At 38.8% G+C, this 19,768-nt stretch overlaps 1 protein-coding gene across 2 annotated transcripts in view; it reads right to left on the bottom strand.

Annotated features, from left to right (window-relative positions):
* Window positions 1-1,457: 1,457 nt before the first annotated feature.
* Window positions 1,458-19,768, bottom strand: part of LOC133557304 (protoheme IX farnesyltransferase, mitochondrial) — a 73,757-nt gene continuing 55,446 nt past the window's right edge. Inside the window, exons 5-8 of one of the 2 annotated variants that reach the window (XM_061907671.1) lie at window positions 12,676-12,746; window positions 7,056-7,288; window positions 5,841-6,300; window positions 1,458-1,596 (exon numbers count right to left, since the gene is read on the bottom strand). In XM_061907671.1, the coding sequence (XP_061763655.1) occupies window positions 5,885-6,300; window positions 7,056-7,288; window positions 12,676-12,746 (720 nt within the window). In that variant the 3' untranslated portion in view covers window positions 1,458-1,596; window positions 5,841-5,884. The other variant, XM_061907670.1, reaches the window with a different exon arrangement.

Genomic DNA, 19,768 nt, shown 5'->3' with positions numbered 1-19,768 from the left:
AAAAAAAGACTATTATATTATTATTACTTTACCAATGATTCAGTTTTGAAATATTGGTATGTATTGTATTTGATGATGTAGTTTTGTTATTGTTGTGTAAAAAAATAAATACATAAAAAAAGACTATTATTATTACTTTATTAATGATTCAGTTTTAAAATATTAGTATATATTGTATTTGATGATGTAGTTTTGTTATTGTTGTGTAAAAAAAAAAGACTATTGTTCTTTTTACTTCACTTATGATTCAGTTTTAAAATATTGGTATATATTGTATTTGATTATGTAGTTTTGTAAAAAAAATAAAAAAATAAAAAAAAAAGACTATTATTATTACTTCACTAATGGTTCAGTTTTAAAATATTGGTATATATTGTATTTGATGATGTAGTTTTGTTGTAGTTTTGTAAAAAAAAAAAGAAAAAAAGACTTATTATTACTTCACTAATTATTCAGTTTTATAATATTGGTATATATTGTGTTTGATGATATAGTTTTGTTGTAATTGTGTAAAAAAAAAAGACTATTATTATTCTTATTACTTCACTAATGATTCCAGTTTTAAAATATTGGTATATATTGTATTTGATGTAGTTTTGTTGAAGTTGTGTATTAAAAATAAATAAAAAAATAAATAAAAAAAGACTATTATTCTTACGCCCCCGTGACCTCGAACGGGACAAGCGGTAGAAAATGGATGGAGGGATGATTATTTTTATTACTTAACTAATGATTCACTTTTAAAATATTAGTTTATATTGTATTTGATGATGTAGTTTTGTGTAAAAAAAAAATAGGAAAAAGACTATTATTATTATTACTTCACTAATGATTCAGTTTTAAAATATTGGTATATATTGTATTTGATGATGTAGTTTTGTTGTAATTGTGTAAAAAAAAAAATACATAAAAAAAGACTATTATTACTTTACTAATGATTCAGTTTTGAAATATTGGTATATATTCTATTTGATGATGTAGTTTTGTTGTAGTTGTTAAAGAAAATAAGAGGACAATGCTAAAAAAAAAGTGTGATCCACATGAAAATGGCAATGGTGTGTGGATGTCCAGTGTGATACCAGTGGTGTGTGGATGTCCAGTGTGATACCAGTGGTGTGTGGATGTCCAGTGTGATACCAGTGGTGTGTGGATGTCCAGTGTGATACCAGTGGTGTGTGGATGTCCAGTGTGATACCAGTGGTGTGTGGATGTCCAGTGTGATACCAGTGGTGTGTGGATGTCCAGTGTGATACCAGTGGTGTGTGGATGTCCAGTGTGATACCAGTGGTGTGTGGATGTCCAGTGTGATACCAGTGGTGTGTGGATGTCCAGTGTGATACCAGTGGTGTGTGGATGTCCAGTGTGATACCAGTGGTGTGTGGATGTCCAGTGTGATACCAGTGGTGTGTGGATGTCGAGTGTGATACCAATGGTGTGTGGATGTCCAGTGTGATACCAGTGGTGCGCACACAGGAAATGATGTCATCCTAGTCGACCAAGGGTTGCTTTCAGTGTTTCCCACAGGACTGCAATCTACGTGCGGCTGTATGTCAATGACATGCGGCCTCATTTGCATAAAGTCTTTTTGAACGGACGCTGCGGGAGACACAGAAAACGTTGAAAAGTCACGTTTATTTTCCTGCCCCAAACAAGATGAATGAGGGATGTAGCTTTAAAACGAGAACAGCACCTTTGAAGTAAAAGCAGAAGAAGAGTGACAGGAAGTACACAGCGTGGGAGTCTTTGGGCACCGGAACATTCCATCCGGTCACGATTCCATTCAGAATACATTCTGGATATATTTTGTATAATAGATGTAATGACACTTTTTCAAAGCAAGTTTCAGGTGAGAAAAGTTCATTCTGTTGCCATGGAGACGGCCTAAAAATGTCCGTTTAAAAAATGACTGACATGAATTAAAAAAAAAAAAAAATGTTGAATCAGTTTTTGAACACTAGGAATCGACCAAGAATCAGGACCAATAAGAATCACCATTTGGATGTCAATCGATTTTTTTTTTTTTTATTCATCCCGATTCTAAATCGAGTCCTAATTTATGAAAATCGATTTGAGAAAAATTTAAAAAAAAAAAGTCTGGGCTTCCCTGCTTAGGCTGTTGCCCCCGCGACCCGACCTCAGATAAGCGGAAGAAGATGGATGGATGGATAAAACAAAAAACAAAAAATGGTGCTTTTTTACAAAGATGTTTTTAAGACACCTCTATGGAACCAGGAGCCTAAAAAGAGTTTTGTAACTTTATATTTTCTTTTGAATCGATTTCTGCAAAACAATTAGAAGCGGGACAAATAAGAATCGCAATTTGGATGTGACTCAATTTGTCAAGTTCTTATTCACCCTAATTCTTAATCGATTCCTAATTTATGAAACTTAATTAAAAAACATTTTTTATAAATACAATAAAAAAAATATATCATTTTTTACACAAGAATACATTTTTAAAACAATGTTTTTAGGCCATCTATGCAACCTCAAATCGTATTTTTGAACATTTCCTTTTATAAAAAAATATTTTTGTTTTTTGATGAATCGATTTTTGCACATTATGAATTGATTCAGAATCGAGACTAAGAATCGTGATTCGGATGTGAATCGTTTTTTTTTTTTAAATGTTCTTATTCATCCTGATTCTAAATTGTTTCCTAATTTATGAAAATCGATTGAAAAAAACATGTTTTACATATATATATATAAAAAAATAAAATTTGTACAACTATGTTTTAGGCCATCATAATGCGACCAGAAGGATCCTAAAAACATATTTTTTAACATAAAAAGAGAAATGTTAGGAATCGATTTTGAAAATTACTAATAGATTTATTAAAATCAGGACTAGTAAGAATTGCGATTTGGATGTGAATTTTTTTTTAAAAGATGTTCCTGATTCTAAATAGTTTCCTAATGTATGAAAATCGATTGAAAAAAAATTATGTTATTTAACAAAAAAAGTGTATATATATATATATATATATATATATATATATATATATATATATATATATATATATATATATGTATGTATATATTAGGGGTGTAACGGTACACAAACATTTCGGTTCGGTACATACCTCGGTTTAGAGGTCACGGTTCGGTTCATTTTCGGTACAGTAAGAAATCAAAAAAATATACATTTTTTGGTTATTTATTTACCAAATTTGTAAACAATGGCTTTATCCTTTTAACATTAGGAACACTATAATAATTCTGCCCACGTTAATCCACATTAAACTGCCTCAAGTTGTTGCTTTGATGAAATAAAATGACAAAAACTTTCTTCTACATATAAAAAGTGCAACATTAAACAGTTTCCATTGAAACCGTTTAATGTCAACTCATCATGCTTAATTTATTACAGCATTTGGGAAGCCTGTAGTTGACTTTTATTATGTAAATGTTGTATTTTTATCAACATGTGATAGCAGGGACCCTGCTATTCAAAACTAAGCTGCTACATTACTAATGATTCATGTAACTATAGCTGAAAAATAGTACAATTGCAATAGGAGAGACTATTCATCCCTGAACACAATGGAGTTCAATGAAATAACAGACAAGGCTTTGCTGCCCCTAACACACACACGAACGCACACACACACTCACACACAGAAAAATGAGCTAACGTTATGCTAAAAGCTAATTAGCCTTCACCTCAAGCCTATACTGTGAGCGAGCTGAGCTGCAGTTTAAGTTTCTAGAAGGTCAACGGGCTCATAGTGATGTTTGTAATAGTTGTGACTGGGAAGTGTTTAGTATAATTTGGGTAGAGTCCGCTCCTCCCCTGCTAGACGAATATCTCCTCGCAGTCCTCGACGCTAAAGCATTGACTACATCGTTCTGAAGTCTGAATACCCACTGCTGATTGGCTTTGTATGTAACCAATCAGATGGTTGTGTGGGCGGGACAATGAGGCAGAGAAAGAGGTAGAAAGCAGAGCAGCTTGTGAAGACTTCTGCTTCCGAACTTGTTCGGTACGCCCGCGTGACGAACCAAAATTCCCGTACTGAAACGGTTCGATACAATTATACGTACCGTTACACCCCTAGTATATATGTATGCATGGATGTGTGTATATATATATGTATAAAATTATACATTTGTACAACTATGTTTTAGGCCATCATTATTTATTTATTCATTATTATTTGTATTCATTATTTAAAATTAGGACATATTAGAATCGCAATGTGGATGTGAATTTGTCTAATTCTTATTCATCCTAATTCTTAATAGATTCCTGATTTATGAAGCTCGATTACAGAAAAGTTATTTTTTGATCTAAATATATATATTTGTTACAAAATATGCTTTTAAGTCACCTCTAAGCAACTAGAAAAAGCCTAAAACTTATTTTTAACAATTTATTTCTATAAAAAGAAATAAGGATGAATGAAAATTGCAATTCTAATGTGAATCGTTTTTTTTTTTTTATTATTCCTATTTACCCTGATTCTAAATTGATTCCTGATTCATGAAAATCAATCGAGACAAAAATAAGTAATTTTCTTATTTAAGAAATAATTTTGAGAAAGGGCTTCACAGTGGAAGAGGGGTTAGTCCGTCTGCCTCACAATACGAAGGTCCTGCAGTCCTGGGTTCAAATCCAGGCTGGGGATCTTTCTGTGTGGAGTTTGCATGTTCTCCCCGTGAATGCGTGGGTTCCCTCCGGGTACTCCGGCTTCCTCCCACCTCCAAAGACATGCACCTGGGGATAGGCCCCTCCCACCTCCAAAGACATGCACCTGGGGATAGGTTGATTGGCAACACTAAATGGTCCTTAGTGTGTGAATGTTGTCTGTCTATCTGTGTTGGCCCTGCGATGAGGTGGCGACTTGTCCAGGGTGTACCCCGCCTTCCGCCCGATTGTAGCTGAGATGGGCGCCAGCGCCCCCCGCGACCCCGAAAGGGAATAGGCGGTAGGAAACGGATGGAAAAAATGGATGGAATTTTGAGAAAAACATTTTTAAGCCACTTTAATGTAACCAAGAGGAGCCTAAAAACATATTTTTAACAATTATTTTAATTTTTTAAAAAAAAGGAAAAACTGTTATTAATCGATTTTTGCGAATTATTAATCGATTAAAAATCGGAAAAAATCGAATCGCGATTCAGATGTGAATCGATTTTTTTTTTGTTCTAACTTATTCCTATGCTATATTAATTTCTCAGCTACAATCGGGCGGAAGGCGGGTACACCCTGGACAAGTCGCCACCTCATAGGCGCCAGCGCCCCCCGCGACCCCAAAAAAGGGAATAAGCGGTAGAAAATGGATGGATGGATGGATATTAATTTCTAATTTATGAAAATCGATTAAAGAAAAAATATCCATCCATCCATTTCCTACCGCTTATTCCCTTTTGGGGTGGCGGGGGGCGCTGGCGCCTATCTCAGCTACAATCGGGCGGAAGGCGGGGTACACCCTGGACAAGTCGCCACCTCATAGGTGCCAGCGCCCCCCGCGACCCCAAAAAAGGGAATAAGCGGTAGAAAATGGATGGATGGATGGATATTAATTTCTAATTTATGAAAATCGATTAAAGAAAAACTATACGTTGTTTTTTTAAACTTTTTTACAAAGACATTTTCAGGCCATCTGTGCAACTAGAAGGAAAATAGAAATTTTTTTCCACAATTGATTGTTCTCATTTCTACTTTCATAAATGAGCAAATGATGAACGAGCTTGTATTGGTAATGACAAAGAACACAGTGTACTTAGCCAAGTGTACTTAGTCTATTTAAGCCACGGTCACATATTGACATAAATAAATACATATTTACAGTGCACACATCATTATGATCGGTCTTTTACGGAAAAAAGAGCACCTGTGTGAAAAGGAAGTGTCCGTCCCCTCTTTGGGAGCGCCGGGTCAGCTGCGCGGGGCGGCGGCGTCGGCGTGGCGCTGACGTTCCTGGCGAGGCTTCTTGCAGGTGAGCGCCAGCAGCAGCAGCAAAGGCAGGTGCCACAGGCTGCAGAAGAACAGCTTTCGGGCGCTGGCGCGGTCGCCCCGGCGGTAGAAGCGGAAGGCCAGGAAGCTGATGTAAGCGTTGATGGGCAGCGCCGCGGCGGGGAAGATCCACGTGGTCACGCCCAGCGCCGGCGCCAGCGCGGAGAGGCCCACCAGCGCCAGGCTGTGACGCAGGGCCACGCGGCGACACATGGCGGGGTGCGTGACCGACATCATGCGGTAGCCGCCGCGCGAGTAGTCCTCCCTCAGGTTCCAACTGAGGGCGTTGAAGTGGGGGAACTGCCAGCTGTACAGGAAGCCGCCCAGCACCAGCGCACCTGCACAGGTGAGGACAGGGGGGAGGGGTGACATCCATCAAAATGAGGGTGGTCCTAAAAAGGAGGGATTTTAAAAAATTGACTGTCGCTTTTAAAAGTGCTCCCCCACTGGTCAACATATGAAATAACAAGTGTGTATAAGAAATTGAAATGTGCCCCCTTTTGGCCAAAATTAATTGAAACAAGTAAATGTGTATATAGAGACATATTGTAATATCTTGAAGTAAATAATGAAGATTTGAAAACAATTACAAACATAAAATTAAAAGATATATAAATGAACCAAAAGCAGTCTTTCTCACAATGTAATATCGCAATATTTTATTGTAAAATTGTTACTTTATGTCCCTTGGGGTGGGGGGGGCACATATGCGGTCCTCTCCAAGGTTTCTCATAGTCATCATTGTCAATGACGTCCCACTGGGTGTGAGTTTTTTTTGCCCTTTAGTGGGCTCTACCGAGGATGTCGTTGTGGTTTGTGCAGCCCTTTGAGACACTAGTGATTTAGGGCTATATAAATAAACATTGATTGATTGAAAATCTGCTGATTTATACTTCTGTAAAAAGCCGTAAAAATGGACTACATTGCTTTTAAATATATTTTACATGGCTGAGAGAGACTTTCGGAATGTTCTCAACTCCTGTTTCCATATTTCTGCGTGTCACACAAGGCAGAACGACAGCGCCTCCGGTGGTCACAGCAGGTATTTAACCCTGACTCGTAACATTATTGGGACAACCCGGCGGTCTCCTACCTGCGTCCAGGCAGCCCGTTGCGGCCGTCCAGCCCATGACGGGCGGGATGGCGCCCACCACGGCGCCCACCCACGTGTTGGCGATGGTGAGCCTCTTGAGCGGCGTGTAGCAGCAGGTGTACAGGGCGATGTTGAGGGCGCCCAGGAAGCCCGTCAGGGGGTTCACCGCCCACGTCAGCAGGGCCACTCCGGAGACGCCGCACGCCAGGGCGAAGGTCACGGCGTGGAGGGGGCTGATGGGTGGGGGGGAGGGGGGATAAAGTTAGCCATTGCAAGATCATGTTGAGCTGTGGCAGAAATTGCACACGCTAAAACTGGACAACGGGACTGAAAACTGTATCACCATTTTATATTGGTCCATATTGATTATTTTTTATGACCTATCAAAAATAAGGAAAAACATATAAAATGTAAACATTTTTATTTCAAATGTGACCTTCTTGTGGTTATAATGCCCTCACTGTCAAGGCAGAAAGGAAATGTCAACACAAGCATGGAATACACTCAAACAATGTCAACAAAATAGTCAACTCTCATTGAAAACGGTTAGCTCTTAAAATAAAGGTGCAAAAATAGGGAACATTTTAATAAAGTGTAAGAAAATAGTGCAAAGTGTGAAAATGTAAACAGACAAACCTGAGAACTATTTTCTGCAGGTTTATTGTTAGAATATAACAGCTGTGTAACATTAATTTGCCCTGTTATTTTTCATTTAAATATGAATTATTTTTTTGGTGACGCACTAATTATTTGAATATTATTATTATTACATTGATCGACATCGATAATTATGGAAATGTTCTACTACCTATGGAGAATAAGGAGCAGGAGAATAATATGTTTTATTTCAAAGATAAATGTCAGCTAAGATTTATCTGAGAGCCAGGTGCAGTCATCTGGCTCTAGAGCCATAGGTTCCCTACCCCTTGTTTAAGCATTAGACCCCTTTTTACCTGCACACTGCCTCCTGCTGTTTCCCACATCTACAAAGCAATTAGCTACCGACTGCCACCTACTGATATGGAAGAGTATTACACGGTTACTCGGCATAGCTCGGTTAGGAGAGTGGCCGTGCTAGCAACTTGAGGGTTCCAGGTTCGATTCCCGCTTCCACCATTCTAGTCACTGCCGTTGTGTCCTTGGGCAAGACACTTTACACACCTTTCCCCAGTCCACCCACACTGGTTTAAAAGTAACTTAGATATTGGGTGTCACTTTGTAAAGCGCTTTGAGTCACTAGAGAAAAGCGCTATATAAATGTAATTATCTGAGAGCCATATGTAGTCATCAAAAGAGCCACATCTGGCTCTAGAGCCATAGGTTCCCTACTCCTGATTTAGAAGTATCCAATGTAGTCAGTTGGAAGCGTGTCTTAATGAAATTAAACAATGGATGTCCGCTAACTTTTTACAACTTAACGCCCAAAAAACGGAAATGCTGATTATCGGTCCTGCTAGACACCGACCTCTATTTAGTAATACAACTTTAACATTTGACAACCAAATAATAAAACAAGGTGACTCTGTAAAAAATCTGGGTATTATCTTCGACCCAACTCTCTCCTTTGAGTCACACATTAAAAGCGTTACTAAAACGGCCTTCTTTCATCTCCGTAATATCGCTAAAATTCGCTCCATTTTGTCCACTAAAGACGCCGAGATCATTATCCATGCGTTTGTTACGTCTCGCCTCGACTACTGTAACGTATTATTTTCGGGTCTCCCCATGTCTAGCATTAAAAGATTACAGTTGGTACTAAATGCGGCTGCTAGACTTTTGACAAGAACAAGAAAGTTTGATCACATTACGCCTGTACTGTATATACCTTTATATACATATATACATACATATATACCTATACTGTATATACCTTTATATACATATATACATACATATATACCTATACTGTATATACCTTTATATACATACATATATACCTATACTGTATATACCTTTATATAAATACATATATATCTATACTGTATATACCTTTATATACATATATACATACATATATACCTATACTGTATATACCTTTATATACATATATACATACATATATACCTATACTGGCTCACTTGCACTGGCTTCCTGTGTACTTAAGATGTGACTTTAAGGTTTTACTACTTACATATAAAATACTACACGGTCAAGCTCCAGCCTATCTTGCCGATTGTATTGTACCATATGTCCCGGCAAGAAATCTGCCTTCAAAAGACTCCGGCTTATTAGTGATTCCTAGAGCCCAAAAAAAGTCTGCGGGCTATAGAGCGTTTTCCGTTCGGGCTCCAGTACTCTGGAATGCCCTCCCGGTAACAGTTCGAGATGCTACCTCAGTAGAAGCATTTAAGTCTCACCTTAAAACTCATCTGTATACTCTAGCCTTTAAATAGACCTCCTTTTTAGACCAGTTGATCTGCCGCTTCTTTTCTTTTTCCTCCTATGTCCCCCCATCCCTTGTGGAGGGGGTCCGGTCCGATGACCATGGATGAAGTACTGGCTGTCCAGAGTCGAGACCCAGGATGGACCGCTCGCCTGTGTATCGGTTGGGGACATCTCTACGCTGCTGATCCGCCTCCGCTTGGGATGGTTTCCTCGCTGCTGTCTTGGATCCGCTTTGAACTGAACTCTCGCGGCTGTGTTGGAGCCACTATGGATTGAACTTTCACAGTATCATGTTAGACCCGCTCGACATCCATTGCTTTCGGTCCCCTAGAGGGGGGGGGGGGGTTGCCCACATCTGAGGTCCTCTCCAAGGTTTCTCATAGTCAGCATTGTCACTGGCGTCCCACTGGATGTGAATTCTCCCTGCCCACTGGGTGTGAGTTTTCCTTGCCCTTTTGTGGGTTCTTCCGAGGATGTTGTAGTCGTAATGATTTGTGCAGTCCTTTGAGACATTTGTGATTTGGGGCTGTATAAATAAACATTGATTGATTGATTGAATTTTTTTGTGCTACGTTTACGCTGCATTTTTGATCTATTATAGTTTTAATTTTATTAACGTGTAACCCCTCACATATATATATATTTTCTTGTGGCACACACACACACACACACACACACACACACACACACACACACACACACAAGCACACACACACGCAGGCAGCAGTGTCGCCAAACAGGAGGCTTAGAGGAAGATCATCTGATAAGAGTTAAGGATAAAAGTCTGCCGGAAACATGAAGAGCACGCGCACATGACAAAGATCAAAACAAGTCGGGCTTTTAGCGGGATAAAGACCTCCTCCTCCTCCTCCACTCCTTTATTGAAAGCAGCGATGAGAGGAAGGTCTGCTTCGAATCCACCGGCGAACGCGTCATAAATTACAGAGCCAAAAGAGAAGCTTTTATTTTGGCGGTGGCGCTGTTGCACTAATGTGATTAGCGGTGTTGTGTGTGTTTTCATGTGGGCGGAGGCGGGGCTCCGAGGAGCGGAGGCGGCCGATGCGTCACACGGCCCTGAGGCGGTTGCAGCGGCGCTGACGTCAGGCGCCCGGCGCCAAAAATGAGACGTGAGGTAATCGAGCGTCCGCGGGCGAAGACGGCGTCGCGACGACGCACGATTTGTCGAGAGGGCGGCAGCTGCTCGCCGTCTCTGCGCCGGGCCACTAACGTGAGAAGGAGGGATAGAGTGTCTCCCTCCCGGGGTCCTGAGAGGTCGTGTTTAGACAACCGCTTCTTTAAACAACACGTCAGACGGGGGAATTGGGTAAACACTCACTGGACACTTCATTAGGAACACGGCGTGTGATAACGTCTTCTGTCAACATGTCTGCCTTGACAAGACAAGGCAGACCCCTTGCTGCAGTACTCAAAGTATCCATCCATCCATTTTCTACCACTTGTCCCTTTCGGGGTCACTGGAGCCTATCTCAGCTGCATTCGGGCGGAAGGCGGGGTATGCCATGGACAAGTCGCCATCTCATCACAGGTACACAAACATTATATAAAATAATACTCATAAAGTAAAAAAAACCTATAATATTTCATATGGTGTTCATAAAGTATACACAACTTACATTCTGTCAACTAAGTATTTACATTATTTACACTGACAAAGTACACACAACATACTGTATATTATTAGTACTGATAGAAAGTACACAGAACATATATTATTAGTACTGATATAAAGTACACATAACATATTATTAGTGCTGATATAAAGTACACATAACATATATTATTAGTACTGATATAAAGTAAACAGAATATATATTATTAGTACTGATACAAAGTACACAGAACATATATTATTAGTGCTGATATAAAGTACACATAACATATATTATTAGTACTGATATAAAGTAAACAGAATATATATTATTAGTACTGATACAAAGTACACAGAACATATATTATTAGTACTGATATAAAGTACGCATAACATATATTATTAATGTTGATATAAAGTACACAGAACATATATTATTAGTACTGATATAAAGTACACAGAACATATATTATTAGTACTGATAGAAAGTACACAGAACATATATTATTAGTACTGATATAAAGTACACGGAACATACCTTATTATTACTGATATAAAGTACACAAAACTTGTATTATTAGTACTGATATAAAGTACACATAACATATATTATTAGTACTGATATAAAGTACATGGAACACATAGTATTAGTAATGATATTAAGTACACAGAACATATATTATTAGTGCTGATATAAAGTACACAGAACATATATTATTAGTAATGATATTAAGTACACAGAACATATATTATTAGTACTGATATAAAGTACACATAACATATATTATTAGTATTGATATAAAGTACACATAACATATATTATTAGTACTGATATAAAGTACACAGAACATTTATTATTAGCATTAATATAAAGTACACGGAACATATATTATTAGTACTGATATAAAGTACACAGAACATATATTATTAGTGCTGATATAAAGTACACAGAACATATATTATTAGTACTGATATAAAGTACACAGAACATATATTATTAGTGCTGATATAAAGTACACAGAACATATATTATTAGTACTGATATAAAGTACACGGAACATATATTATTAGTGCTGATATAAAGTACACAGAACATATATTATTAGTATTGATATAAAGTACACGGAACATATATTATTAGTACTGATATAAAGTACACAGAACATATATTATTAGTACTGATATAAAGTACACGGAACATATATTATTAGTACTGATATAAAGTACATGGAACACAGTATTAGTAATGATATAAAGTACACAGAACATATATTATTAGTACTGATATAAAGTACACATAACATATATTATTAGTACTGATATAAAGTACACAGAACATTTATTATTAGCATTAATATAAAGTACACGGAACATATATTATTAGTACTGATATAAAGTACACAGAACATATATTATTAGTACTGATATAAAGTACACAGAACATATATTATTAGTGCTGATATAAAGTACACAGAACATATATTATTAGTACTGATATAAAGTACACGGAACATGTATTATTAGTGCAGATATAAAGTACACAGAACATATATTATTAGTATTGATATAAAGTACACGGAACATATATTATTAGTAGGTCGGAGCCAATTGAGGGGAGGACCATACCTGATCTGCCCTCGGACCAGCGGTCGGTTCTTGGTTCGGTTCATGTTGGAGTCGAAAGGCACCTCAAAGTACTGTGGAGACACAAAAAGTGTGTCAAAGTGAGAAAGACACACCAGCTGAGTGCAGGTGAGGATGTAGACTTGCTACTATTGAGTAGGGTTGTACAGTATACTGGTACTAGGATGGTATCGCGGTACTAATGAATCAAAAATGGTACTATACTCGGTTTGTAAAGCACCGATTTGCCATTACATATATTTTTTACAGGTCTGACGGCTCGTCGTGACATTGCTGGTTTTACAAGTAGGGGAGCATATTCGGCAGCGCACACACACAGAGTACTTTTCAGCAGACACAGTGTGTAGACAGAAAAGGGAGAACGGACGCATTTTGGTGTAAAAAGTAAAGATAAAGGTGAAGTTATAACACTGAAGAGGTGCTTTAAGACATGGATAACTGGGTAGCGGCTGTTCTAGCTACTTCTAAATCACTAGTCCCGGCCTCTATGGCGATAAATGAAGTGAGTTTCGTACAAGTATCGTTATCACTGAAGGACGAGGAATAGCTAAACATGCTTCACTACACACCGTAGGAGGATACAATAGCTCACCGGCGTCACAATGTAAACAAACGCCATGGGTGGTTCTACACCTGACATCCACTGTAATGATACAAAGTACAAGAGCGTATCGAGTCGATACTACTGTGATCATATCGATATTTTTTATCATCACAAAATCTTTTTATGTTTATAAAGTCAGTAAATACGTCCCTGGACACATGAGGTACAGTAAGAAAACAACAAAATATAAATTTTTTGGTTATCTATGTACCAAATTTGCTAAATCTTCCACCAAAAATATTTTTCTTGGTGGAATATTTGATGTGAAGTAATCGGAACCTTGCAGAGGTCAATTATTTATAATAACATTGATTTTGATTCAATATTATGTTTTGAGCAATGACAGTTTGAAAGGAAAAAAAACAGCTTTGTTTTCTTAGTCAACATTGCAACTTTTTATAAATTACATTTAGCCTTTAAGCTTTTTTATTTTACTTGTGTTTATGTTTTTTGTTTATTTTAATAGTATTTTTAGAATGTGCCTTGGGCCTTTCAAACATTAGCTGTGGGCCGCAAATGGCCTCCGGGGCACACTTTTGACACCACTGCTATAGACAATAAAAAATTTAATCTGATAAATCAATGGGTAAAAAGCGGAGCCTGGCGACGCATGTGGGTTTATAATAACTCTCTCGCTCTCTCTGTCTCTGCCCCTCCCTCTCGAATGTTGCTGCGTGCACAATTTGTTTTGTTTTTAACCCCTTCTTAACCCTGAACGTACATTGAAAATACACGCAACCCTAACTTAAAATGCCGGGCATTTAAGGAACTCCACCCGGACAGCCCCGCAAAAGAGGACATGTCCAGTGAAAAGAGGAGATATGGTCAGTCTATTCTAGCCCGGTCGCTGCTAGCATGCCGTGTATTGTTTTTTGTTTTTTTTGATTGATTGAAACTTTTATTAGTAGATTGCACAGAACAGTACATATTCCGTACAATTGACCACTAAATGGTAACAACCGAATAAGTTTTTCAACTTGTTTAAGTCGGGGTTCGCGTTAATCAATTCATGGTACCTTGGTGTGCATTGTTTACATAACGTGCGGTGCGCTACTTAATATGTCCGTGTGGAACTCGTTCAGTACACCTCTGAACCGAACCGAAACCCCCGTATCGAAATTGTTCAATACAAATACGCGTACCGTTACACCCCTAATTATATATGTATGTATATATATATATATATATATATATATATATATATATATACACATATACATATACATATTAGGGCTGGGCAACGATTAAAAATTTTAATCAAAGTTAATCGCACAATTTCTCCGATTAATCGCGATTAACTGCATTGTATACGCAAAGCCCAATAATGAATTCAAAAGTAGTGTGTAGTGCACCTTTATTGGAATATTCTCCCACATGAACAAAAGCGCCAAAACATTTGTTGTGCAAACACAATTTAAATCAGTCCTTGTTAAACAGTAGCAGTTAAATAGCATATTTGATGAAAATCAACTCCAAAAATGTAAATGCAAACATTTAAGCTTATTGCCACTGCAAGGGTATTTAAGTTATCCTGTTTGTTATGGAAAATAAATATAATCTACATACAAATCTCTGAGCCACAATCATAACATCTGAACAGGCAATTTCTGAGGTAACAGCAGAAACATTTTTTTTTATCAGGGATCTTGTGTTTAAAAAACCTATATTATAGGTAGTGGGCTGTTTTAGGGAATTTTTGATCAAATTATCTGTAGTAGCAATATTAATAATGTTGTGTTTATTCTGCGTAGTGCACTTAAAATAATTATGACCATATCTAGGAATTGATATGATGGGAATTTTCCGATTGTTTGCTTGGTGCTTTGATAAACTGAACGCATCATATACATGGTACTATATTGTGATGTTATGAGCCAGGGGAATAAAGAACTACCCTACCCAGCATGCAACAGGAGTGACGAGCATGCGCGGTAGCCCGGTATAGGTTGTGTCGCCATGACGGCATCTTGTATGTTGTGATATGCACGCTCTGAAAGCAAACGTTAAGAACTCAGCCAACACTCCTGGTCTGCATTATTCATAAATAGACAGACAACACATATACTCCGCTGCTTCACAGGCCGCTGGATGTAGCCGGCAAAGTATTCCCATGCTAGCTAGCCGGTCTAGCAAGCACGCCTCATTCAGTCCAAAACGGCCCGATCTATCCACATCCAGAATTGTCTGGCGGTCGTAAGTGATCCCGGAGTGACCACGCTGTAAGCCAGCCATGACATTTGCAGAATTGTCCGGTATTTTTGCCAAATGTTCCATCTTTACCAAGAGCCCCTCCACGCCGAAGTACAACCGGGAGATGCCATCTTGTTAAGAAAAGGCGTTAACAAAATAAAAGCATGTAAACAACATACGCAAATGTGCGATAAAATAATTGTCGGCGTTAATAGATTAATGAGTTAACTCGTAATTAACACATTAATTTGCCCACTCCATCCATCATCCATCATCTTCCGCTTATCCGAGGTCGGGTCGCGGGGGCAACAGCCTAAGCAGGGAAACCCAGACTTCCCTCTCCCCAGCCACTTCGTCTAGCTCTTCCCGGGGGATCCCGAGGCGTTCCCAGGCCAGCCGGGAGACATAGTCTTCCCAACGTGTCCTGGGTCTTCCCCGTGGCCTCCTACCGGTTGGACGTGCCCTAAACACCTCCCTAGGGAGGCGTTCGGGTGGTGTATATATATATATATATATATATATATATACACACACACACACACACACACACACACAGCCCGGCCTCCGGCCAAATTGTTTTAACCCAATGCGGCCCCCCGAGTCAAAAAGTTTGGGGACCTCTGGTCTAGGTGGTGGACTGCAGCTTGCTTTGTTTTGCAGCAGTGGCTTGTTGCAGAAATAAACACACGCACACACAAAAAAAAAGTGGAATAAGAAGGAGAAAAAAGGGTTAATGTTTTTGTTTTATAATGTTTTTTACTTTAATGACCACACATGGATTGCAGTCCTGTGGGAAACACTGGATTGTGCACTCAGGTGGGTCAAGGTGGTAAGTGGGAGGTGTGTTGTGGGACACCACTATAAAAAAAAATAAAAAAGTACCTTACTCCTGTTTTATGGTTCGCTCCGGAGGAAAATGCTTGAAAGTGCTCCCACGGGGTTGGCAATGTGTGGCTAAAATGTCAACACATGGGGTGCTTAAATACAGGAACTGGCGTGTGTGAGCGTGTGTGTGTTTTGTGTGTGTGTGTGCGCTCCACAACGGCATTGAACTAATTAAGAAAGCAAGTGTGAAAACCGTGATGTAAAAAAGACAATAAACAAAAATACATTTCTAGCACAGCAGGGAGTGAAGACGCTTGAATTTGGATGGAGACCCACTAAAGTTCCTGCGGAAATAGCGGAAGCTTACTTTTATATAAAAAAAATAAATAAATAAAAATTGTTTCCGCGTTCCTTTTTTCTGGGGCTACGACTATCGCACAGCTGCGTTGCGCGGCTGTGTGACCTCAAGGTCCGGGCGAGGTGTTAATTCTATTTCCTGGGTCAGGAAATGGGTGTGCATGGAGACAAGTGTGCACTTTGTGGACCAGAGCGCCGCTCGGGCCGACTTGACAAAAAGCAGCGCTCAAATAAAAAGCACAAAGTGGTAAAAATGATGCAGTGTGTGCAATAATGTGTGCAACGCTCCTGTGTGAAGGAGAATCATCAGTGTGGCAAATCGCATGAGAAATATGAAAGCAGAAGTTGCATTGAAATGATCAATAATAATAACTAGATGAGGCAATTCCTGAAGGGATTGTGTGTGAATGTTCCAATGCTGAAGTTGAAGTGAAATGCTGACAGAATGTAGTAAGAATTGAACAATAAGTTGAATGTTGAAGAGTTGATATTTCCAGGAAAACCGGAATTTGGTTTGGAACTTGGGAAAGTGTTAGTTTTAAGGTCCAGGAAGAGTGGAATGTGTTGATGTTGGAATGCTTGGAATTGGTTGAAAAATATGCGAATTGTACAAATTGGAAAAATGTCCCATTTGTTTCGTTGGAAACTTCCTGGAATTTTGGTAAAAGTGGGATTTTTTTTTTGTAAATGATTAGGAGCGTGAATGTAATGAATGAACTGAATTGGTCTGTGTTGGAATTGTTTAAATCGTGCAAGAAATGTTGAAGTGGTAACAGTTTTAATTGAGATATTATATTACGGAATTCCTGGAATTTCAAGAAAACCAGGATTTTTTCCAGTTCAAAAACAACTTCCTTTTTTTGTCCTGATTAAGAGGAATGTTTTGTCTGTGGACCGGTTGAAAAATGTGGAAGGAGTAGTTGACAGAAAAAAGGGTGAAAAATGCAAGTGAAAAAATGGGAATTCTGGGAATTCCTGGAATATCTTTGAATTTTAAAAAATTAGAGTTTGAATTTCCATGATGGTGGAATTGTTTCAATAGTTTGAAAACTGTGGAAAATGAGGAACTTTGAAAAATGTCCCATTCATTTAAACAGGAAAATCCTGGAAATTTGGGAATTTCGGGAAAAGCGGGATTTTTGTTGTTGTAAATGATTAGGAGCATGAATGTCCTGAATGAACTGAAATGGTTGGTGTTGGAATTGTTTAAATCGTGCAGGAAATGTTGAAGTAGTAACAGTTTTAATTGAGAAATGGTATTACGGATTTCAGGAAAACCGGGAATTTTTCCAGTTCAAAAAACAACTTCATTTTTTGCCCTAATTAAGAGGAATGTTTTGATGCTGGAACCATTGAAAAATGTGTTTGTAGTTGTTTACAGAAAAACGGGTGAAAAAACGGGAATTATGGGAATATTTTTGAGTTTGAAAAAAATTCTAGTTGGAGTGTCCAGAATGAGTGGAATATGTTGAAAGTTGAATCGGTTGAAAAATGTGGAAATTTGAAAAATGGCCAATTCATTCTGAATGGGAAAAATGTGCCTGGAAAACCTGGAATATCTAGGAATTTTTTCAATTCGTCAAGGGAAAGCCCACAATTCCCGAATAGGCTGAACACTTTGAAGTTGGAGTGGTTTGAATCGGGTGAAAAATGTGGAAGGGAGCGCGCACCATAATCTGGAGAAGAAGAAAAGTAATAAATAAATGAATTTTGGTATAAAGAAGCATGTTTGGAACATTCACACAACGATAAAGTGCTGTCAGATATTTCTCCAACTTTGTCCTGTTTTGCCTTGAGAGTCAGTGGAGCTCATCTGGTTTGCATCAGCCCAGCCCCTTTTTCATTGTTTCCGCCCTACACCACCGCCATGTGTTCCGGTGACCACATTAAAGACTATTTGCTACATTTTGCATTTCAGGTGCACGCACGTGTGCAGGACAGCCTGCTGGTACTTTTATTTACCATCAAAGTAACACTCAGCACCTACCGGTACATGCCGCCTACAGTGCAACTGGAAAGTAGTCACTCTGTCCACAACATATTTGATGTTCAAACTGATAAACATTTTTTTGTGTGCAAATAATCTTTAACTTTAGAATTCGATGCGAGCAACGCGTGGCAAAGAAGTTGGGAAAGGTGGCAATAAATACTGATAAAGTTGAGGAATGCTCATCAAACACTCATGTGGAACATCCCACAGGTGTGCAGGCTAATTGGGAACAATTGGGTGCCATTATTATAATAAATAAATAATAATAAATGGGTTGTACTTGTATAGCACTTTTCTACCTTCAAGGTACTCAAAGCGCTTTGACACTACTTCCACATTCACACACACATTCACACACTGATGGAGGGAGCTGCCATGCAAGGCGCCAACCAACACCCATCAGGAGCAAGGGTGAAGTGTCTTGCTCCGGACACAACGGACGTGACGAGGTTGGTACTAGGTGGGATTTGAACCAGGGACCCTCGGGTTGCGCACGGCCACTCTCCCACTGCGCCACGCCGGTAGATCTCCTCTGGGTCTGCGATGCCAAACTCTCTCATCTTCAGGATCATTTGGGCACTTTTTCTAACAGCTTGGTCATAGCGCTCGCTGCGGGAGAGAAAGTTTGGGTCCTCCTCTTTAAAGTCTGGGTCGTTTATGACCAAGGACTCGATTTCTCGTCTTCTTCCGGTCTCTTCTGGGCCTCCGTTCAAAATGTGGGTGAGTTTCTCCACGTCAAATGTGGCCTTTTGTCGCTCTGCTTGTATGTCTGGATTCATGTCTGACCTGAAAAAGCCACGTCTTATTGAGTATTTGGATCGGATCGGCCGCCGATATTTGCCAAAAAATGCGTATCGGCAAGGCATGGGAAAATGCCGATCCAGATCCAGTTTTTAAAAAAACTCCGGTTTCCAACACACCGAATTAAATATTACATTCCACTCTTCTGCTGCTCCCAAAACTCCGTTCCGCATTTTCCGGCACACCTTCAAAACATCCACAGGTCTGCGTTCTAACCGTTCAGACGGCCGTGTGAATTAAAAGTTACGGTAAAAATGTCAGATGTGTGGGATTATTTTACCCTACAAAACGAAAAAAATGAAGAGGTG

The sequence above is a fragment of the Nerophis ophidion genome, linkage group LG08 (genome assembly GCF_033978795.1).
Source record: "Nerophis ophidion isolate RoL-2023_Sa linkage group LG08, RoL_Noph_v1.0, whole genome shotgun sequence".
Lineage (NCBI taxonomy): Eukaryota > Metazoa > Chordata > Actinopteri > Syngnathiformes > Syngnathidae > Nerophis > Nerophis ophidion.
This window is presented reverse-complemented; position numbering and strand designations above follow the sequence as displayed.